At 48.3% G+C, this 24,061-nt stretch overlaps 1 protein-coding gene across 2 annotated transcripts in view; it reads left to right on the top strand.

Annotated features, from left to right (window-relative positions):
- Scn10a (sodium voltage-gated channel alpha subunit 10) overlaps positions 1 to 24,061 on the top strand; it is a 98,650-nt gene that overhangs the window by 29,850 nt on the left and 44,739 nt on the right. For both annotated transcript variants that reach the window (XM_057766500.1, XM_057766499.1), the window contains exons 4-12: positions 1,562 to 1,690; positions 2,139 to 2,230; positions 3,433 to 3,624; positions 4,000 to 4,063; positions 8,395 to 8,536; positions 9,095 to 9,292; positions 10,412 to 10,582; positions 14,515 to 14,808; positions 17,790 to 17,904. In XM_057766500.1, the coding sequence (XP_057622483.1) occupies positions 1,562 to 1,690; positions 2,139 to 2,230; positions 3,433 to 3,624; positions 4,000 to 4,063; positions 8,395 to 8,536; positions 9,095 to 9,292; positions 10,412 to 10,582; positions 14,515 to 14,808; positions 17,790 to 17,904 (1,397 nt within the window). The remainder of the gene's footprint in view (positions 1 to 1,561; positions 1,691 to 2,138; positions 2,231 to 3,432; positions 3,625 to 3,999; positions 4,064 to 8,394; positions 8,537 to 9,094; positions 9,293 to 10,411; positions 10,583 to 14,514; positions 14,809 to 17,789; positions 17,905 to 24,061) is intronic.

Raw genomic sequence — 24,061 nt, 5'->3', positions numbered from 1 at the left:
ACAGACTTTCTTGAGCCCTGTCTGCACCTTCTTCCACAGCCCACCCTCTGGGGTCCTGAGTATCTCTACGTCCCGAACTGTTCAGTGTTCTGCAGAGTAGCTTGTATTTATCCTACTGGGTTTATGTCTTTAAAAAATCCTCTCTCATCGAGAAGGGACTTTTGGGTAGGATGGGGTAAATGCATGTTTAGTCAAGAGTCCCCCATGCTTCACACAAAAGCACATTTATAATTTAAAGTTTTAATGGTTTCTGTGTGTGTATGTGTCTGTATGTGCTTGTGTCTCTCTGTATGTGTATGTGTCTGTGTGTGCATGTGTGTGTATGTGTCTCTGTGTGTGTATGTGTCTCTGTGTGTGCATGTGTGTGTATGTGTCTCTCTGTGTGTATGTGTCTCTGTATGTGCATGTGTGTGTATGTATGTGTGTGTGCATGTGTGTGTGTATGTGTGCAAATGGAGGTGGAGGCTTGTGTAAGTTTCTTCTCAGTTACTTTCCACCTTAGTTTTTGAGACAGGGTCTCTAATTGAGCCCAGAGCTCATGGATTCAGCTGAGCTGGCTGGTCAGTGAGTTCCAGGGAGCCTCCTGTCTCACTTACCTCGTGCTGGGACTATAAACACAGACATATGCTGCCATACCTGGCTTTTAACATGTAATCTAACAGATCTCATGTTTACATGGAAAACCAGCTATCTCCCCAGCACCAAGTCATGGGAGATTTATGTGTGCATCTGAATCCCCAGAGCCACGGTTCCCCAGCCAGCATATTAGCATCAGCTGGGAACATGCTAGAAAGTCCAGTCCTTGAGTTCCACCTTGACCTACTGAGCCAGGTACTGTGAGGACAGCCCAGAAACCTTTTGGAGCAAGGCCTTCAGGTAGATCTGATGGTAGCCAGAGTGTGACAGCCACCGCCACTGCTGGGCAAAGGATTCTGAACATTCCAGAAACATCACCTCATTTCCAACCTCAGCTCTTCAAATTTACACCCAACAAGTTGCCACAGAACAGGGGGCTGGTTTGAGACAGTCAATTCCATCGGGCTCCACCCTGGTGATAAAACACCTCCCACGCCAAGGAGGCCAGGAACACAGCTACACCAGGCATGGTGAGAAAAGAAAAGAGGGCTGGAAGTGGGGAGGTACAGGAAGAACACCATAACAGAGACCTGTGCCTCTTCCGCATCTTCCAATACCCGCAGATTGGGAAAGGAACCTTCAGCATCCATAGGATGGGGGCCTCTTACAGAACGGGAGCCTCGGTCTTTGCCTGACATTGTCCTCTGCTTACAAGCTGCTGCTGCTGCTCTCTCTCTCTCTCTCTCTCTCTCTCTCTCTCTCTCTCTCTCTCTCCCTCCCTTCCTCCTTCCCTTTCTCCCTCCCTCTCTCCTAAAACCTAATCCACATGTGTGACACTTCAGTGTGTTTCCTAGCTCCTTACTGCCCTTCTCCTTCGCCTTGGCTATGGTCTTTGTATGCGTTCCCTTGGAATTCACTTCCCGGCAGAGGAAGCACAGAGGTCCCTCTGTGGCACAGTTACTGTCCCTCTCCACCTCCTCCCCAGGTACGCCTTCACTGTCATTTACACCTTCGAAGCTCTGATAAAGATACTGGCAAGAGGATTTTGTCTAAATGAGTTCACTTATCTGCGAGATCCCTGGAACTGGCTGGATTTCAGCGTCATTACCCTGGCGTGAGTGTTTCCCTCTCTGGCTTGGGTGTCCCTGTAGGCTTTGGGGTGTAGGACTTTTGGGGGTGTCCATGCTCTTAATCTGGATTACCTCCTCATCTCGATCCAGCTTCCTCTGGTGGAGCCTTGTGACCTGGGTATTGGAATATATAATGGCTCATTCCATGCCCTTGGGAACAAGTCAAAGTCCTGTGCTAATAACTGGTCAACACAGGTCAAGACGAGGCTCAATGTTATTCCTACCCAACATGGAGCCGTATCTGAGGAGGCAGGTTCATCAAGCCTGTGTGTTTGAATCCAACACTTTAGTGGGCATCCATGCCAACCGTAGACGGTAATGCCACTGGGTATGCCTGTCTGTCCTTGATCTCCCAAGGCTCCTGTTGTGTGTGATTCGTGAACCCTGGAACCTATTCCCTGAGAAAATGCTGAGTGCCTTTCGGTTCTGCAGGTATGTCGGGGCAGCAATAGACCTCCGAGGAATCTCAGGCCTACGGACATTCCGAGTTCTCAGAGCCCTGAAAACTGTTTCTGTGATTCCAGGTGAGTGGTTTTAATCAGCAGATTTGTTCAACGGAACAAACGCTCATTCCTCCTGCTCTTCTTTCACACACAAACACACACACACATATACACACACATACACACACATACACACACACATACACACACAAACACACACACACATACACACACACACAAACACACACACACACAAACACACACACACACACACACACACACTCCAGGACAGGGATTATTGACTATTGGCCTAGCTAATGAAGAAACTGGGACTTTAAGCCTAGGAGAAACATAAGCTAAGGGTTGACCCCTAGTAAGACACAGAGGAAGGATACTCCCTCAACACCGTGACCTTTAACCTTCAGCTGTCAAACCACCTGCCAAACAGGACACTATATCCATCTCTCTGCTCCCAGTATAGGGTCTCACGTGTGTGGTGCCAACAAAGTTAACTTTCCAACAAAATGACACAGATCGGCCCTAGATTGTGTCAGGTTTCCTGTTGCCTGTGACACTGCTCCTCCGAAGGAGGCATTTCCATTGACGAGCATCCTTCCTCAAAGGAGCAGGACCCCATCATTGCAGCCAGCTGTGCTGGGCTCTGGCCTGTTCTTCCTCAGGACAGCCCAGTTCTCTCTCTCTCTCTCTCTCTCTCTCTCTCTCTCTCTCTCTCTCTCTCTCTCTCTCTCTCTCATCTTCCTTTCTCTCTGAGTGAAATTCATTTATCTCAAGCTTGGAATTGCTTTCTGGGACTGAGATGGATGTGGAAAGACAAATACCAAATAACCAGAGCAAAAAGCATAATACCTCACAACAACGGGGCAGGGGACACAGCTGAGACACAACATAAAGGGTCTTGTGTGTGCTAGCAAGAGGTCTGCCATTGAGCCACATACATCCCCAGGCAGCCAAACAGGGTTTAAGATGAGTCACTAGTGTCAATCATTTATTAGTCTTGAGTCTGTAAGAGCTGCACTGGCCAGGCCTCGGCTGCTTGCTCTTATGATGAGGATGACAGACAGGCCCCACCTACTTGCCTCTCTGGGCGATCACAAGGTGCAGATGAGAAGCTGGGCCTGGAACTGCCTGCGGTACGTAAGTGTGTCACACCTGTGTGTAGAGAGGATAGCCAAGGTGTACCCCTGTGCGTAGAGAGGATAGCCAAGGTGTACCCCTGTGTGGTACTTCACCCATGTGGGACCGTCTCTGTCCCCTTCCCACAGGACTGAAGGTCATCGTGGGAGCCCTGATCCACTCAGTGAGAAAGTTGGCTGACGTGACCATCCTCACTGCCTTCTGCCTCAGCGTCTTTGCCTTGGTGGGCCTGCAGCTCTTCAAGGGGAACCTGAAGAACAAATGCATCAGGAACGGCACAGATCCCCACAACGCTCATAATTTCTCAGCGGAAATGGCAGGTGAGCCAACACTCCGCCGTAGGGACCAGCATGGGTACCTGGGACTGTGAGGCCGAAAGCCCTGCACACCTGTGTGGATATACTGGCATTCCATTTCCAATGATTTGCTCCTGAGTGGGGCTGAACCCCCTCCCCCACTTTCCTGCTGACCAGTGTCCCCCTTGGCAAGGAAAACGCTGGACAAGTTCTCAGCCTAAAAGCAAGGTTTCCTGGGTCTGTAAAGCCTCCAAGGGGCTTGGAAGGGTGTGTGGCTCCCCGAGTGACCCTGGAAGGCTTGCAGACAGAGGAACCGACCTCACTTAGACAGGAGACACCCAAGGCCTAGGTTGGCGACTTCAGAACACACCATGAGGTTTCATTTCTTCCTTTCTTTAGACAATTACTACATCAAGAATGGAACTACTGACCCTTTGTTATGCGGCAATGGATCCGATGCCGGGTGAGTATCCATCCCCTGACCGCACCGATGTCCCACACATCCTTCTTCCCTTGTGTCCATCACATTCTCTGTGCAGAGAGAGTGGAGTCCTGAAGAAATTGTATTAATGAATACCACAGACACTGCCATCTTAAAACTCACGGCAAGAGGAGCTGCCGTCGCAGAGCAGCTGGTTGGGTGCTTGCCATGCAAAGCTGAGGACCTGAGTCCTCATGAAAAGTCGGGCACATCAGTGCAGCCCTATACCTAAAGCACCGCGGCGCCTGGGTGTGTCTTTGCAGAGAGCTGGAGACAAGCAGATCCCTAAGCTTGCTAGACGACCATTTTAACTCAACCAGTGAGCTTCAAGTTCAGTGAGAGACATTGTCTCAAAAATAAAGTGGAGAACAACCAAGAAAGACGCCTGATGTGAACACTGCCCTCCACATACATGTACCCACACAACATATGAGCACCACACACACACACACACAGCCCCACAGAGAGTAAGTGTATTAGTGAGTGTTTGGTGTGTAATAAATGACTGCCGGATTTTATGACTTAGCACGAGAACCGTTTAGCTTGTGGCTCAACGCTCAGAGCATGGACCAGCTGGTATTTGGCTTCTTCAGCATCTGCAAGCAGCAGATGGATTTCCTGCAAGGTGTCTGTGCGTTCCGTTGATGTTTTATCCCCAACAGTCTGGCTTGAGCTGTCCTTGTACAGACACTGTATTCCAAGGAAGATAGTAGAAGTCTGAAAGTCTTGATTTCAAACACAGTGGCGTTCTTTCTGTCCCCTTCACCAAAGCAAGTTACAAGTCATCAACAGATATCCAAGGGCTGAAACAGACCTCGCCTCTCAATTAAAAGTGGCAGGGTCATATCCCAAAAGGGTGTAGGTACCCAAAAGGGAGGAACAAATGATCAACTCCCAGAAAAAACAGGTGTGTTTGTATTGAAGCTCTACATTTGAGCATTATAGCGTGTTCCATCTTTGGGTATCGTTATTTTTTTGTAACAGTGGAAGAAATACATGCACGATATTTTTGCAATTTCAAATTCTTACAGAGGTCAGGCACATAACAACAAGTGAATGGCGAGGGCTAGGAGGGAACCATAGCAACTGGGAGTTCGTGGCCCTTGGAAGGGGCAGATGCTGCTCAGCCCAGCTTTTGGTTGCCATGTGGAAATAGGTGTCCGCTTCTAGCTCTGCTAACTCAACAGAAGGAGACAGGAAATTGCATTTATTATGTGCTAACACTTAGTCAGAAATGTAGTTACATGTTCCCCAAAATATCTACCTGTCGTCTTGGCCAGACAACATGTTTCAGCAGGCTGAATTCAGGATATAAGCCAGCTGTGTTTCGGTCTCTTTTGTATGTGCATAAAGATGTTATAGAAAGCGTATGTGGTGTTAGGAGTCCCACAGACTGGGGAAACACAGTGGACAGTGTTGTAAGGGGGCGGGGCTTCCTGGAGGCAGCAGTTGAGGCTGATGTTGAGGAAAGGTGTGGTACTTTACGGTTGGATGAAAAAGTGATGTTTGATTGGTTGACTCCAGAAAGTAGGAAATCAAGCAAAGGGGTTCAGACCTTCACCTCTGCCTCCTGCTCTGACATCTGGGGTGGAGAGAGCTGGAGAGGTCCAGGTGATAGATCAGAAAGGCCCATCTTTCCCTACCTCCATTGCTGATCACCTGAAAAATCCTAATTCACAGGTAGCTGCTCCCTAAGTGACCAGTAGTCTTCGCGGCCCATGTGGAGGCAAACGGGACCCAATACAGAAGTTACTTTTTCATTGCTGTATCCAAATACCTGAGAAGAAACACACACAGGAAGGGAGGGCTTATTTGGCCTCTCAGTTTCAGGGTACAGTTCATTGTGAGGAAGGCAGGAGTGCGAGGCAGGAGGTCACATTGCACTCACAGTCAGGAAATAGATGAGGTCACATTGCACTCACAGTCAGCAAGTAGATGAGCATTCAGATAGCTTCCTTCTTTTTATCCAGCCTGGGACCCCAGACCCTGGAATGGTGCTACCCACATTTTAGGGTGCACCTTCCCACCTCAGCTAATCAAATCTAGAATCTCCTTCAGGCAAGTTCAGAGGTTTGTCTCCTATATAATTCTAGATTCTGTTGAGGTGACAGTCAGTATTAGCCATCACAAGGCGTCTAGGCCTTAACCATCTCTTGAGAAGAGTAATCTCAGATAGAGCTGAGCAGAAGAGGCAAACAGAATTCAGTCAGCGTCTTGGTCACCGTCAGCCTTCCTAACCTCTTTATTCCCAAAGGTACTTGAGTCTTTGCGTCTTTGCTTTCAGAAGTATTGTTGAACATCGCTTTTCACTTTCCTATTTAAGTTGAAGCCGTGTCTTCTTCTCAGTTAGATGATTGTATTTCTGAAGCCGGTGGTTCCAGAGTGACCCACAACTCTCCATGACAAAGTTATGGGGTTCATGTATGCCCCCCATCTCAAGTATCAGAGAAGCAGACTTCCCATCAGGCAGATACAGCCAGGCAGCTTGAGTAGAAGGGAGGGACTGACAGTAAGGGAGTGAAGTCTGAGGGGGTCCCCTGGGGTCACAGAGCTGGGCCTTGGGCTAGCTCAAGCTAACCTGGAGCCCTAGGTTCAGGGTCTCAAGGTGGAGAGTGAGTACCAAAAAACAGCTGGTGATTCTTACCATTTTTCCCATAAAGATTTTTTCAGCTTTTCCTTTTGGTAAGGTTTCCAAGGTGGTGAAAATAAGCAGGAATTTTATGTGTGTCTATGTTTGTGTTTTCATGTGTGTGTGCATGTGCGGGAGAGACAGAGAGAGAGAGAGAGAGAGAGAGAGAGAGAGAGAGAGAGAGAGAGAGAGAGAGAGAGATTTAGCTAGCTGACTCAGCAAGCTCCAGGGTCCTCCTGTCTCAACAGACTTCCCGACCACTGGACTCTTCTGTCACAGTCAGCCAGAGATCTGAAGGCACCCACCCTTCTTTACTGCCCTGTCGCAAGCCCCCCAGAGCAGGAATTTCTATTTGTTTTGTGTATAGTGTTTGTCTATACTGAAGAAGCTGTGTAAGGGCTGTCGCAGACAGTTAACTGTTGATGCGCTGAGCTGCTGGAATGAGTGACTAGCAGTCGGTATGTGGAGTGCTAGACAGAGAGAAACTCGTCCTCAGAGATAATAATGGAGCTCGCAGAACGGAAAACCAAAGGGCTTCCTTTATTCATGGGAACCGGGGCAGTTTCAACTCTTCAGTCACGGTGGAGATAAAATTGGAATTAATTATAATTATCAGAGCTCTAAGCAGTTCTATGGGTCCTGAGGTTATGTGTTTATGTGGAGGTCTGGAATAAGGAGAAGCCCAGAGGCGGTCGTTGGAGGATGATGCCAGGATTCCTGGTCCCTTGACCAGAAATAGAGGGAGGGGAACTTGGTGCCCCCCCACTCATCCATTAGATGTCGCTACCCTGGCCTTCCTTCCCCCACCAGGAGGAGAAGCAGGCTCAGTGTTGAGTTTCTCACTGCTTACACTCTTCCACTTTAAAATTTTTATTTTTAAAAAATAATTTTTTCATATAATATATTTTGACCATATTCCTCCTAACTGTGCATTGTATGTGTGCATGTATGTATATATGTATACATATACACACACATACATATATATTCTCTCAAAACAATAAACAAAAGCACAGACAAGCAAAAAGAACCTCAATAAGACAAAGATAACATAACAAAACAAAAAATGAGTCCCCTTGTGTTGGTTAACTACTCCTGGCGTGACGCGCCTGCAGTGTGGTTACTGCCATCTTTAATGACCACCCCGACACTCTGTGGGGCCAGGCAGCTGATTCCTCTCTGAGCCCGACTTCCTCACTTTAAGTAAGGACTGTTGAGATGATTGCTTTATATTGTCCGTGCAGCACTCCAGGAGGAGAGAGGCGTGCGCTGAGCACTTAGCGAGTGGCAGGTGATGTTTTCATTGTCATGTGTAATCTGTCGCTGAACTTGGCTGATGGGTAACTCTGGAAAATGGCGCCTGCAGGCTTGTGACTTAGTCTGCTTTGTGGTTCCTGCCTTTCCTTTTCCTGGTGCATGCCGGCAAAAATATAGAATCCTATTGACGCCGTGTAGAATCAAGTCAGGGCTGACATCTTCTCTCCTCCAGGCTACTCCTCTGGATAAGCAAACTGAGCAAAAGCATTAGCATTCCCATGCTGTAGATGAGGGAAGCTGAGTCCCACACTAAATCTGAGCTCTGAACTCAGTTCTGACCTCAAGCCTGTCACTTTCTTACTGCCCCAAACTTCCTTGCATCCAATCAGCAAGGCCGTGTGATGTCTCCTCTCCCCTCTTGCTGCAGTCACTGCCCCACTGGTTACATCTGCCGGAAAACATCTGAAAATCCGGATTTTAACTACACCAGCTTTGACTCCTTCGCGTGGGCCTTCCTTGCACTGTTCCGCCTCATGACACAGGACTCCTGGGAGCGTCTGTATCAGCAGGTATCTTCATTTCATTGATTTGAGACAGAATTCCACTAAAGCAGCCTTTGCTCACATGGAACTTGTGATGATCCCCCTGCCTCCGCATCCCACATGCTAGGATTACAGTGATGTGGGATGACCCTCTATATGCTGTGAATATGTTTTCTTACCATTGGTTAATAAAGAAGCTGCTTTGACCTATGGCAGGGCAGAATAGAGGTAGGCAGGGAGAACTAAACTGAATGCTGGGAGAAGGAAGGTGGAGCCAGGGAGAAGCCATGTAGCTACTGAAGGAGAAGGATGCTGGAACCTTACCAGTAGGCCACACTCTCATGGTGATACACAGATTAATAGAAATGGGTTAATTTAAGATGTAAGAGCTAGCTAGGAATATGCTTAAGTCATTAGCCAAGTAGTGTTGTAATTAACATAGTTTCTGTGTGATTATTCAGGTCTGGGAAGCCAGGAAACAAAAGGTAATCTCCATTTACATTACAGGCATACACCACCACACCTTCAAAGACCCATGTGTTCCATGCACAGTGTCTGATTGACCTTCTTTGCTTTGATCTCCAGACACTCCGGGCCTCTGGGAAAATGTACATGGTTTTTTTTGTGCTGGTTATCTTCCTCGGATCATTCTACCTGGTCAATTTGATCTTGGCTGTGGTTACCATGGCGTATGAGGAGCAGAACCAGGCAACAATTGCAGAGATTGAAGCCAAGGAAAAGAAGTTCCAGGAAGCCCTTGAAGTGCTACAGAAGGAACAGGAGGTAGGTGGAGGTAGTCCTGTGCAGCCAACCACCCAGGAGCTTCTGGGATGGTGGACAGACTCCTTTAGAGGCTATTATGAACATGAGTCTTACTTTAAGGGTTGTCTTGGGTCCCCTTTATTTTTTTTTTTTTTAAATATTTATTTATTATGCATACAATATTCTGTCTGTGTGTATGTCTGCAGGCCAGAAGAGGGCACCAGACCTCATTACAGATGGTTGTGAGCCACCATGTGGTTGCCGGGAATTGAACTCAGGACCTTTGGAAGAGCAGGCAATGCTCTTAACCACTGAGCCATCTCTCCAGCCCTTGGGTCCCCTTTAAAAGAATACCATCGAGGGAAAGTAACTGTCAGCAAAGTGCTTACCATGCAAGCAGGAAGACCCAAATTCAAGTCCCAGAACCCACTTTCAATCTCAGTGTTGGGGAGACACAGTTGGGTGGATCGTTGGAGCTTTGTCTAGTTGGTGAGCTTCATGTCAGTGAGAGTCCTTGTTACAAAAACGAAGTGAACGGATCCTGAGGAGAGACACCCGACACACACACACACACACGCACACGCACATGCACACTCCTACATGAACATGCATCTACACACAAAAGAAACTGAGTGAGGGAGCTTTTTCCAAGTGAGCTATTGAGGAGTGTTTTGGACATAAGGAGAGTAAACTAAAGCATCATCAGGTGGTAGGTGGGACTCAGCTAGATGTCAGCTATTGTGATCCCCGGGGAGCTCCAGCAGTAACCTACACCAGAGTTAGCCCAACCTGGAAGCAGGAGGGCCAGCTGCGTATGCTCCCATATCTGGCTCCGGGGCGGGAAGCCAACGGAATTCTCTGCACAGTGCTACATGTGAGCATCAGCTGCTCAGCTTGCACTGCAGCTGAGGGCAGATGTCCTGACCTGGTCACAGGGCCTGGGCAAGGCATCAGCACCTATGGCAGGGCTGGAGGAGGGAGGTGGCCCCAGTTTATGCCATAGCACAACCCCACCACTGTGCGTATCCTAACCCTCAGCCTCTGTGCTCTCAGATCCCTCACCCCCACAGCTGTTTGGGGGACATACAAATGCCAATCTCAGTCTCATTCTGTGACCTAAAGTTACTGCTCTTTCCTCAGGTACTGGCAGCCCTGGGGATTGACAGGACCTCACTTCCTTCCCACAATGGATCACCGTTAGCCACCAGAAACTCCCATGAGAGAAAACACAGAATGAAATCGAGAGTGTCAGAGGGCTCTACAGATGACAACCGGTCACCCCAATCTGAGCCTTACAATCAACGCAGGATGGTAAGACGTTCTGGGCTGGCTCGAAGGGTCACTCAGCTTAGTGACTATTCTGGCCTTGGGTGGAATGGAAAGAGGTTGGGAGCAAGGAGAGAGGAGGATTTTAGTAACTCAGACACACACCCCTCCTCACTGGTGGCCTATGCTAGGACAGGGGCATTATCAGTGAGGATGGGAGTAATAATAAGGACCTTTCTAGGTAGAGGGGATCAAGATAAAGCTGTGGGATAAGGAAAAGGAAAAGCAAGGCAGGGTGATTCTAGCTTCAGGCTGGGACACTTAGGTGGGCTGTGATTTTTCAGATAGGGCAGTGGGGGAAGAGGCTAGGGTGTGTGTGGGGAGCCCAAATGGGGCATGCTGTCCTTGAGGTATCTGTGGCTAACAAGGGTCAGCTCCTCTTCTTTCTGAAATCTGATGCTCTGTGCCTGGTGCTAAAAAGCCCACTCTCCTCTTTCTGACCTCTTGCCTCTGTCCCTGCAGCTCAGGCTGTCACTTGCTGTTGACACAGAAGACCCCAGCACCTGTCTCTGAGACACAGCCCAGCCTAGCAATGACTTTCAGACCTTACATTAGACCCTGCAGCAGTTCTGCCCCTACCACTCCGACTTCCCTCACCAAGTCTTTTCTTCCACCTCCCTATCACCTGGAAGTCCTGTGCAGTTCCTTCCCATGGGCCTCCGCTTTGTTCTCTGTCACTGTCATAAACAACCATGACCACAAGCAGCTAGGGAGAGGACGGTTCATGCTGCGGGACAATCCTTTTCTACACTCTGAATATGTATTACTCTCATTGGTTAATAAAAAGCAAAGCTGACAGGCTGGTAGCTGAGCAGGAAGTTAGATGGGAAAGCCAAACTGAGAATGATGGGAAAAAGGAGGGCAGAGTCAGAAGAGATACCAGTCAGCTGCCGCACGAGCAGGGTGTGTAGAAAATGAGGTAACAAGCTATAAGCCATGTGGCAAAGCATACATAGAAATATGGGTCAATTTAAGAGTAAGAGTTAGCTATTAGTAAGCTTGAGCTATTGGCTGAGCATTTATAGTTAATATAAGCCTCCAAGTTGATTATTTGGGACGGGATGGTCGGGATAGGAAATTCTGATTACAGGTTCATTTCACCCTACAATTTCAAGGTCACAATCCATTATTGAGAGAAGTTTGGGCAGAAACTCAAAGCAGCCATTCCGAGGCAGGAACTGAAGTAGAGCCCATAAAGGAACAGTTGGTTTCCTCTCTGACTCATGTCTTCAGCCCCTCTGCAGGCTTGAACATCCTTCATCAATTAGCAATGAGGAAGATGCCCCATAGGCATGCCTCCAGGCAGTCTGATGGAGGCAGTTCTTTGCCTGAGGTTCCCTCTTCCCAGGTGGGTCAAACCTGGATTAGCTATCCCAATAGCTCACGCGAAAGAGAAGTTCTCACGTTAATCACATGAGGAGGGAATAAAGGCAGATTTTGAGGGCTGCTTTCCGCCGTTCATATCCCTCTAACCTTCCTTCCTGTGCTCACCAGAAGGATGCTCTCCTCAGTTGACAGCCACCAGAGTTACACAGGCACCTACACTCACAGACGCACTTGCATACACTTGGCCTTGGAGATGTGCCCATGATGGAGCAACTGTTACACTTGCGCCCTTCTTACCTTGCTCTGCCTCTTTGGAGCAGCACCTGGAACGCACAGGGCACTATCAGTGTTTTAAAGAGAATTTGGCTATTACTCTGACAGTCACAGAAAAGGGTGACTCACAGCTTCCGTGGAAATGCCAATGACACAGAATTTGGCTTTAATTTCTCCCATTCAGTCAGCCCCATACAGATTAGCACCCAAGGGTCCAAGAGTGCCTCCATCCTCTTCCTCCATGTTTGTTTTGCTGGTAAATAGATCTCTGAAAGTTTTCGTTTTTTTGTTTTTTTTTTTTAGACCAAAAGCAATGTTGTAGATGTTAGAACTGAGACAACGGAAAAGAGACCATCACCCATCATTCGACAGACAGATTGCTTTTAAAATAAATGGTGACAAGGAGATGCTGCCAGCCAAACACTGGACCTAGATGCTTCTCTTAGTTGACAGAGGTTTCTGTCCCACCTGGTGCTGCATCATTCAGTCTCAAAGAAACACACAGAGGTCTACATTAATTATAAACTGGTTGGCCTATTAGCTCAGGCTTTGTATTAACTCTTATAACTTATATTAACCCATAATTCTTGTCTGTGTTAGCCAAGTGGATTGGTACCTTTTTTGGTGAGGCAGTCACATCTTGCTTCCTCTGCTTCTAGATGACGGCTGCAGACTGACTCTTTCCTCTTCCCAGAATTCTCCTGTTCTTATTGCCCTACCTCTACTTCCTGCCTAGTAGTTCCACCTATACTTCCTGCCTGACTACTGGCCAATCAGCATTTTATTAAATCAGTACAAATTACAAATCTTTCCCAGATATAAGACCATTGTCCCACAGCATCACTTGGTTTCCTCCTTAATTTGCTTGGTGCCCAAATGGAAACAACTCTATCTTCTTATCTTTAATATGGGTTTCCTTATTCTCTTCTTTACCTACAATATGGGAAGAACTCATGGGTTTGTGTGAGCGCCGCAGTCCTGGGACATATATCCTAGGCAGAATCCTCTGTGTATGACCCTGGGCTGGAAACAGTGGTAGCTGAACGGGATTAGACTCCAAGTCACCAAGAAAAGAAACCTCAAGGGGCTTGGGAGATGACCGAGCTGGTCCTGTGTATGCCTTGCAATCACGAGGACCTGAGTTCAATTCCCAGAACCCACACTGAAACAAAGAACACGCCAGGCATGGTGGGGCTATGCTCTTGCAATCCCAGCACTGTTCCCCAGGAGGATGCCTGAGGCTTGTTGGCCAGGTAGCCTCTTTGGTGAGTTCCAGAGCAGTGAGAGACCTGAGAAACAACCTTAAGGCTGTTCTCTGACCCATGAACGCAGGGCAAGAGCACACACAGAGATACATGTGTGAGAGGGAGTAGGGAAGGAGAGCTCACTCACTCAGTTTTATGACATGAGTGAGGAGAATTCCAGCAGTAACATGCCCCGCTTTAGTTGTTTAGTAAACAAAAGGAATTAAGAAGAGATTAAGGGCACCATGACCAGAGTTCAGTGGGGAGCCATTGTTTAGATTTTAGAGGCACCATGTATGATCTGAACATAGGACTGACCACTTGCTATGGCCAGATTCCCATGGTCATGAGAACTAGCAAACCCCACCCAAGAGCTCTGTGGGGGTGTTGTGCCTGAGAATTTGGGAACCTGAGCTCTTCTTCTGGATCTGTAAGCCTCACAGCTCTCTTTCAGTGGAAGCTTTTGATGGGAAATGTTTATCGATTTGGAAAAATGGCATAATTCTTCCAAGAAATTGGGCCGTGGCTCTCCCTTCAATCTCCCTATTCAAAGTCGGCCTCAGGGGATCCAGCCAACTCATTACAGTATAAAGCTCTTGTCTCCTCTATCCCACCACAAACCCTCACACTCACAAAGTTGGAATCCAGCGACTTGTACATCTTAATTTTCAGACAGCAAAGCATAGTCATTTAAAACCCATATTCCAAGCTCCAGTCCAGGCATATCCTTGAGTCCTGACATTCCACTCACAGATGGGAACCTAAAACAGCCATCTCTGGGCCTGTTGCCAAAGGCTGACAAACATCTGGCTGGGCCAGTGATAACTGGTAATTATAACCTGTATGCTGGTCTTAGGCATCCTGTCAATCACCCCCCCATCCCACTCTTCTCCTTCTCCAAGTCTGTCTAGGTTATCCTTTTCCTAGCTCCTCCTCATGTCTACCCAGATCATCAGGTCTTTATGTAGCCATGGGAAGGTCACGAGACACAGACATGGGTGGAGCGTGTACTGGATTCAAAGAGGATCACTCCAACCCTATCTTTTCTCCTGCTCCCCTGGGGGCAACGCCCAGTCTTTCCTAGGCCTTTCTTCTGGAAGACGCAGGGCTAGCCATGGCAGTGTGTTCCACTTCCGAGCACCTGGCCAAGATGTCTCATTTCCTGATGGGATCACAGATGACGGAGTCTTTCACGGGGACCACGAAGGCCATCGAGGTTCCCTGTTGCTGAGCAGGGGTGCTGGGCAGGCAGGTCCTCTCCCCAAGAGCCCATTGCTTCGGTCTCCCAAGCCTGGTCCTGGACATGGGGAGGAGGGACCGCTCACACTGCCCACTGGTGAGCCTGTCGCTGGAGGTCCCGAAGGCCTGGTGAGTTCGTGTGTGCACCATACTCTGACTGTCTTCCAAGAGAAGTCATTCGCCAATAAGTGTCACCAATGGAAGGGTCTTTAACAGTATGTGTCCCATGCCTCCACACAACTCTCCTATTACAGGCATGGCAGGCCAGTCCCAGAAAAGCTACTGGGATTATTTGTGGTGAAGATGTTGTCCATCATCTCTGCAGGCATGCAGGTGGTTGGTTTTCCATTTGACATCATGTGTGTTTTCATCCCTAGTTGCCATCATTGCTTTGGAGATGGCCCCACATGCTCCTTTGATGATTGATGAAGGAAACAAGGTTGGCATGGGACAGTGCTCTTGTACCCTATAAATATTTGTCACTTGTGTTGGTTCAATAAAACATTGATTGGTCAGTAGCCAGGCAGGAAGCATAGTCAGAGTGACAAAACTAGGAGAATTCTGGGAAGAGGAAAGGTAAGAGATGCAGTCGTAATCCAGATGCAGAGGAGGAAAGATGAGAATGCCTCACTGAGAAAAGGTACCAAGCCACGTGGCTAACATAGATAAGAATTATGGGTTAATTTAGGTTGTAAGAGTTAGTTAATAATAAGTCTGAACAATAGGCCAAACAGTTCATAATTAGTATAAACCTCTGTGTGTTTCTTTGGTACTCAATGGCTGTGGGACTGGGTGGGACAGAAACTTCTGTCTACACAAGGTGTCTTTGTATATAAGCTTATTGCCCTGAGAAAACTGTCCCTGAGGTTTGACAAAATCCTGAGAGGTTCTCACGACAGATTCTGGTAAAAGGGCAGTGGCTTTGGTCCAACCCACAAGATGAATAACTCATTGCAATGCCGCAGACTAGGGACAGGAACTGACATCCCCAGTCCTTGAGAGAATATCCACTGGGGATATAACAGCAAGCCTAGGACTCTGTGTTGAGCTGGGAGATGCAGTTTAATTTGAGATCTCCTTCAGCATCATGAACGGTGCTTCTGTAGTCCCCACATACCCTCGCTGGTTACCAGACTTACACATACAAAGAGGCTTGTACATCTAAGACACAGTTGTGTGGTTGCTTCCAATGAGTCTGGTGAGTTCGGCAGAACTGTGCTAACTTAGTCCAATACCACGTGGCTCAGGATACCTTGTGACTTGGGATAGCCTGTGACTCTGGATACCACGTGACTGAGGATTCCAGGAAGAAGTGGATGACCTGCTTCAGCAGGCAAGTGTAGGAATTTAGGAAAGTATTCACAGAGATGTGGACTGGGCTCAGGGAACTAAGGAGCAGTGAAGGACCTGGAGAGCAGCAACAGTGAAAGCTGAACATGCCTAAGCTGACAGCTAAGGGAAAGGCCCCAGATCACAACTTGTCGAGATCTGTAGCTGAGGGGCCCGTGGTCTCAGGAAGAGAGTCATGCTGCTGCCAACTGAAGGGGACAGGGTGCAGACAGCCAACTCTCTCTCTCTCTCTCTCTCTCTCTCTCTCTCTCTCTCTCTCTCTCTCTCATCTATCTATCTATCTATCTATCTATCATCTATCTATCTATCTTCTATCATCTGTCTATCATCTATCTATCTATCTATCTATCTATCTATCATCTATCTATCATCTATCTGTATGTCTGTCTATCTTCTATCTATCTATCATCTATCTATCTATCATCCATCTCTATGTCTGTCTATCTTCTATCTATCTATCATCTATCTATCAATCATCTATCTCTCTCTATCTCTATCTCTCTCTCTATCTCTCCCTCCCTCTCTCCTTCCCCTCTCCTTTCCTACTGCCCAGTTTCTTGTTTCCTGTTGGCCAAGCCTGACCAGAGCCCTAGGGTCAATATTTTGCCAAGGTTGCCCTCTCTGGACAACAGAGCAGGAAGACAGGTGAACAGCATATCTCTAGGCCAAACAAATCACCAGCCCAGAGTCCTCAACCCACAGCCAGGCTGCAGGGCTCTCTGGGGATGTCTCAGTGCTGTACCAGATCTTGCCTACAAAATTCTCTTTAATCCTGATCACAGCCACAATCCTAGCTCTTGTGATCCAATGGAAGAAGAATCCGTACCAAACACAGCCAGAGAAAGAAAAGCCTGTTTTCACCAGGGGAACAGGAAGCAGAAAGTGTAGCCTGCAGGTTAGGAGCTGTCCCAGCCAAGTGGCTACAGCCAGTAGCAACAGGGCTTAGGAAGTCCTGGTCCTTCTCCCGTGTCCGCTCTGCGGTAGTGTGGGGTGGTTTCCTTCCTGGAGTAAGCAGAGGTTTTCTTAGAAGTGATTTACTCTGCTATAGTTAGATGCATTGAATATAAGGATGTGTATCAGAATGTGACTACCCATAAAGCTGGAGATTTGTTAGGGAAAAGGGTGAGCCTTGGTGTGCTTCTCAGGGAGGGGACCAAGGAGAGACAACCAGGGTCCCAGCCCTGCCCTTCCTTGTATCTAATAAGAATGGCTGCCTCATGGCCCAGCTTTGAAGCCTCTTAGTTCTCTTCCCCAGTGTTCCTGACACTGCCATTTGAATCCTGTTAGTCTGAGCCCCAGGAAACGCCCGCTCAGCATTTTGTCACTCCTTTGGACGCAGCCCCTACCCTCCTGTGTCTGTTCCTGGGACATCACATTCTTGAGTGTTCAACCTTAATTCATTTTGGTGAAAATACCCAGCTAGTGTAAGGGGATTCGAAGCCCTTCTGAGGCCCTACATTCTGTTGTCTTTAGCAAGTTCCCTAATTTCCCAAGTCTACTTGCCTCCCCTGGGGCTCAGCAAGCTTCTTCTCCTAACAAACTTCTAGGATCTTTTTGGCTGGGCTCATACCCTCCGACCTGGGCTCTGACTCTTGTCCCTGTCACAACTGAGCTCAAACACCATCCCTATTTTGCTGAGCTCTACCTGAGAGGCTCGTGGCTTCACAGAGCAGCTCACAACTGTATGAGATGAGCCGATAAGAAGCTAGATGACCTAGCTCTGCTGCTGAAGTGTCCTGACCCTGTTTGTGTCCCAGCAGGCACTTGAGGCTGCAGGACAGAAGAAGAATTATCTGTCTGCAGAATACTTGAATGAGCCTTTCCGCGCACAGAGGGCGATGAGCGTTGTCAGCATCATGACTTCTGTCATTGAGGGTAAGTGGTTTTTATTGACATGCCCATCCTCCGTGCTGCGGAGAGTCTAAGCTGGGCCAAGGAACTCTCGCTGTGGCCTGAGATCCTAGATACTCTCTGTCGGCGTTTTGTGCTGCACAGATGTTCAAAGCAGAGTCACTCCAGAGTGTAATTCTAGGCTCTCTGGCGGGAGGAACAGTTTCTTTGAACTGAACCTCTAACAACTGTGCAAAGACTTATCTGTTGATTGTTACACGAAGTTATTGTACCAAAGTTTCTTGTACCAAAGCCCCTTTTGATCTATTCTGTGTATCATCTGAAGGAAATCCTCACACCGTCAGTCCACAGCCTTAGTCCTTATTGTGCACTGTTGGCAGTACTCAAGAATGCCAGGCGCTCCAAGTGTGCCTGGGTAGGCTTGAGACTAAAGTCATGAAATGGATGGACAAAACCTCCTCAGAAAAACAACTCTATAAGTCATAGGAAGCGGTCACTGTTCTCACTGTGACTTCTTCAAGGTCTTAGTTCCACCTCCTGGGTGTGCAAGGAACTCAACAGCCTTTCATTGCCTGGCATGGCAAAGTTATTTTCATGTTCTCCACAGCGATAACTTTGATCATTGTGACTTCATCTCTGTCTCAAGTGCTCATTGTGCCAAACATGGGAAGGCAACTTAGGTAGATTAGCCAATCCATTTCACCAAATCCTTTCCAGTTCTGGGTGCTGCCACTCAAGTGTGCCTGGGTCAGTCTCCTGGGGGATGGGCCTGTGATCCAGCTGAGGGGCAGGAGAAGAAAGGAGGTGGAGCTGAGTGATGGCAATCTGTACACAAAGTCCCCAGAGAACAAGGTTGTGACCTCTTCTCTGGGTATAGAGCTATTCTGGCCTAGTTTTTACTTCACATGGGGTGGGAAGAATCTTGTTTTTGACAAATCCATCTGTTTAGATACCCAGTAAAGAAACCCCAGTTGGCTTCAAAGGGTGCTCTGTACAATTCCAGTAGCTTGAGTTTTCAATTATTCCCCGGAACTCCTCAAAAAGATTTATTTGTTCAAACATCTGTTAGACATCTGGCATTGTCCCAGGAGCCTGTGATTCAGTGAGAGCAAGGTACACACCTGCTCCCATGGACCGTGCACCCTGGAGACAGATGATCAACACGAATAGATAGCAAGTGGTGATGAGGGATGGGAGGGAAAATAAAGGAAGGCAATGGAGAGCAGAGATTCTAACAGGGTGATTTTAGATAGGGTGGTAGCAAAAGGAAGCATCCCTGGGAAGACCAGCAATCTGAACCGAGCACAGGGAATTGGCATATGAAAACTGTGAGAGACGTTCCTCAGACTTAAACACCTAATCAATTTTTTCAGGGATAAAGCAGAGGCGGGCTGTGGTCGTCTGGCCCCTAAATTCCAAAACTAGGGAGAATGAAGTAAGAGGAGTGGGTTCTAGACCGACCAGGGCTGTACCATATGACCTGACCGAAAAAGAAAGATGGGCCAGGTGGAGGTGGTGCACGCCTTAACTCCCAGCACTCAGGAGGCAGAGGCAGGTGGATCTCTCCATAAGTTCGAGGCCAGCCTGGTCTACAGAGTGAGCTAGAGGGCAGTCAAGGCTGTTACACAGTAAAAACCTGTCTTGGAAACAAATACAAAAAAAGAGAGAGAAAACAAAGGAAAATGGGCGTGAGGAAAATATGACCCTAGATGTACCCTGCTTTAGACCAGAGAGGTCTAGAGCCCACACGCCTGGGTTTGCATCTGGGCTCTACCATTTATAGCATATTCTACGACTCCAGGGTTCTCTTGACTTTCTGTGCCTCGGTTTTTCTCAGTGGTATATTTACCCTGTACTGTTTTTGCAAAGGTCTAGTGGCTTGGGTCAAATATGTAGAAAGCACATCAGATACCACCTACTGTTGTTCACCAGATTTAAACCCCACAAGGCCAAGAGGTGTGACCCCTCTGCTCGGAGCTGCATCTCGGGTGCCTGGGTAAGCAGTGTGTGGCACGCGGTAGGTGCTAACACACAGTTGCTAAGTCTGGTGGATGAGCACTCTGCACACAGGAGATGTGAGGAGAACAGCGCTGACTGGCAATGCACTGAATGATGAAAACGTAAAATGAGGAGTAATCAGAGATCTCGGGGCGGGGAGAGAGGACCACGAGAGCAGTGGGAAAGTCAGGAGACACCATATTAAAGCTGAGTAAAGATGACTCCAGGTTAGGCAGGAACGTCTAAGGATAAAGTACATCATCTTCTTCAGCTGGGTGTTACATCTATGATGGAGTTCAGGAGGGGGCCCCATGCCGTCAGCATCATGATGGGATCTGCAGGACCACTTCCTTCAGGGTGATTGTGCAGGAGGTTTGGCTGAAGCGCGTGATCGCTAACTTCACTCAAGGCCTGTGAGCCTGCCGTACTTGGCATGCAAGCTGAGACTTGACAGTCATCCAAACCAGGAAGCTGGGCACAGGCTCACAGCTAAGGGTGCAGTTGTTACTGCATACATCAGAAAAGAAGGATATGAGACAAGTCACCAGTGGGGTGCTGAGTGTCTTGGTGGAGAAATACAGCTAAGAGATGTGGGGGGAGCTTTGCCGGGGGTCAGGGAAGCACCCTAGGCAGGCAGATCCTGAAACAGCCATTTAAAAGCCTGAGCCTCAAAATGCATCTAGGGAAGCAGGCTGGGGCAGATCCACAAAAGCCCCTGGGCTCTAAAGGACATTGGATTTCATCCAAGAGCAGTGGGGCGCCATCAAAGGGCTGGAGGCAGGAGGGTGTGATTCTGAAACTTGCAGAGGATGGGATTTAAGTGGGAGGGGGTTGGCAGTGAAAGCAGGAAGAAATCAGACAAGAGTTGGAAGAGCTTAGACCTGGGGGAGTGGATGATGGGAATCGGAAGGACTGCACAGGTCTCTGAGGGGCGTGAGATTCAGAAGTTCACAGTGCACATGGTTCCGGGACAAGCCACCAAAGGGCACTGGCGCGATGACCCACGTGAGCATTGTAGGGAGGACCAGAGGGCCTCCGAGGAAAGCCATGAGGGGATTGTAAGAGTCTGGGACATGTGGAGCGTGAAGTACCCTGGGAACATCCAGGTGGCCGTATCTGGTAGGAAGCTGGCTTGATGCTCAATGGTTCTAGAATTAAGCTGAGGCCAGGAACCTAGGGATGTATATTCCACAGCAAGTTGAAGCCAGGCGGTGACTTTCAAAAGATGCAGGAGGATGAGGTAAGAACAAGGAGAAGAACTGGGGCTGGGTTTTAGGCAGCTACAGCTGTGATGGCTGAGCAGAAGAGAAGGGGCCATTGGAAGAGACAGAAGGAAGATAAAATAAGAGAGGACCCCAAAGTGGAAAAGAAGAGACAAGGGTCCAGATTCCTTCTGGGAGAATAGAAAGGTAAGCAGAGGCAAAGATGTGATGATGTCAGGTGACACACACTGTGACTTTACTCACGTGGGGGGTTTTGGCAATCTGCACGGGATGATAAGAGACAGAGAGAGAGCTCAGTGGGTAAATTACCTGCCTTACAAGCACGAGGACCTGAGTTCAAATCTCCAGCACCCATGCTAAAAAATATTGTGCTGGCTGCATGTGTCAGAGACAGGGGGATCCCAAGAGTTCACTGGACAGTTGGTTTAGCCAAATCAGTGAGCTTATAGTTCAACATGAGACCCTGTCTCACGGCAGTAGGGTGCGGAGTACAAAGGAGAATACCCGGCATCTTGCCTTGCCTTCTGCGTTTGAGTGCATGGGCACACTTGCTTGCACGTTCTCATGCATGCATCGTACACAACATAACACATGAACACAAAAACCAGGCTGGAAAGTGAAAGTGGCCCTTTGGCCACAAAAGTGCACACACACTGCTGGGGCACCCGCACAGGCATGAGTGCACACACATGAACACACACACACATCAAGATCATCATGGCTGGACCGTGAGCAGAGGCCACTCATAAAGAATAAGTGGGCAGTGAGAAGTTAGAGACCTGGCTGCTTTGTCAAGAACTGACGTGAACAAGGAAACAAAAACAATACAGGACAGTAGGGGCTGAAGGAAGCCGTTATGGTTCTTGGGATTGGGGTTATTTTTGAGAATATTGACACCCAGAAAGATCTTGGGGAGCAGGGGAGATGGAAAGGGTACAGAGGGACATTCAAGTAGATTCTGGACGTGGTGGGAGAGGGTGCTCACGTGGAGACCTTGGCTGTTATCTCAATGGAGGATGCTCCTCTTCAGAGGAGGAAAGTTCTTTCCCAAGACTGCTGGGAAGCAGCCATGACCACGCTTAAGGCTGGTCAAGGTATGATTGCTCCTGTCTCCATGGTCTTAGTCAATCAAGATTGGTCATGGTGGTTACAGAGCAGAGGTGGTTGCATTGATAAGGTGCCACTGGGCCAGTCCGATACCCAGACCCCTGTAAAAACTAATCTCAGCATGCCTTTGACTTCAGCACTGGGGGTGCAGACAGGCAGATTCCAGAGCTCTCTGGCCAGCCCATCTAACCACATGGGAAACCCTGTCTTTAAAAAAGTGAGTGAGGAAGACACTGGCATTGACCTTGGCATCTGCAAGCATACTCTCATGCTCACATGGCTCACGGCGTGCACACACACACACACACACACACACACACACACACACACACACACGACAGTGCTGAGCCCCTGCGCACTATGCCTAACTGACAGGTTGCTTCTGCAGAATGTTATCTGTAAATGTCCTCATTCAACACCAGTTCTCAGTCTACCTTTCCGTGCCAAAACGGGTCCAGGAAGGTCCACTTTTGTTCCAAACAGGGATGATTGATTTTGCTCCCAGAACACATCAGCGTCTGTACAAAACTATGCCTTGCCAGTTTTGACATCTGTAGTTTGAAAAACTCACAGTAGGTAATTAGCACAGCGTGGCGGTGGAAATAAATAGCCCGGTCTGTGCAAGAGGGATGGACATGTGTACGTGGGAACATACGGAAGTAGCACAGTGAGAACACCGTTTCAGCTTCTTAGGAAACCAGATTATCCAATAAATACTGTTAATATAAACAACCAATACATAGCTTTCTACCCCAAATAAACCGCAAGTGCACCAAAGGTTGACATGAAAAATAGTGAGATTTAAGGAAAGTGCCTAAGGTGGGTAGGTGTTTAAAAGCCTCACAGTGGAAGAGGCTTCATATGCAAAGCGTGTGTGTAAGAAAACATGAAGGGAAATGACCACGTCAGCTGGTACATCTATCTCCAGGATGTACAGCATACAGTATGATTTATAGACAAGCCCAAAGCTTTGGAATTGTTCTCCATAGAGACGGCCCCAATTACACAGCCAGGCAGATATGCAATGGAGGCTGCAGGAGGGATAAGCCTGAGACTCAAGGGAGAGATCAGAAGCTGGACATATAATTTAGGAGTGATCTGCCTGGAAGTGGTTTTGTAGGGCCTTGGGGTTCAATAAGGTACCCAGTGAGACAGAGTGGTGATGGAGTCCAGAGTTTTGTGCTTGCCAACACCTTAAGCCAGAAGAAGAAGCAGAGACAAAGCTGAGAAACAGTAGCCATGGGGAGGAGAGGAAACACAGGGGTTAGCCTAGACTGTCAGTGCTGCAAGAGACAGGGCTGCATTCTGTTTGAAGTTGGGAGGGGTAAGAGGCAGACACTAGGGTCTCCAGGGAAAAGAGGAAAATTGGAGATTACATTTAGAAAACTTGCCAGGAAGTTTGCTGTTGAAGAGGCAGAAGATGTGGGTGTGTGGGTGTGTATGTGGGGTGTGTGTGTGTGTGTGTGTGTGTGTGTGTGTGAGAGAGAGAGAGAGAGAGAGAGAGAGAGAGAGAGAGAGAGAGAGAGAGAACATGGTCCAGAGGGACCTTCTCTAAAACTGAGATACAGTTAGAGTGTGCTGGCCTGCTGACACATGGAGGCTACCCGGGGATGGAGAAGGGATGGAAAAGGCCTCTATGTGAGTCAGAGGCTGCAGCTCCCCATGCTCCTGTAGGCACGGAGGCAGGAGATGGAGAGGGTACAGCTCTTGTCCCTGTATCATGGAGACATGAGATGGAGAGGGTGCAGCTCTTACTCCTGTAGTCATGGAGACAGGAGATGGAGAAGGTGCAGCTCTTGCTCCTGTAGTCATGGAGAGGGATACAGCTCCCCATGCTCCTGTAGACATGGAGG

Source organism: Chionomys nivalis, chromosome 4 (assembly GCF_950005125.1).
Source record: "Chionomys nivalis chromosome 4, mChiNiv1.1, whole genome shotgun sequence".
In the NCBI taxonomy this organism is placed as follows: Eukaryota; Metazoa; Chordata; class Mammalia; order Rodentia; family Cricetidae; genus Chionomys; species Chionomys nivalis.
The sequence above is the reverse complement of the archived record's forward strand: the minus strand, read 5'-3'. Positions and strand labels throughout refer to the sequence as shown.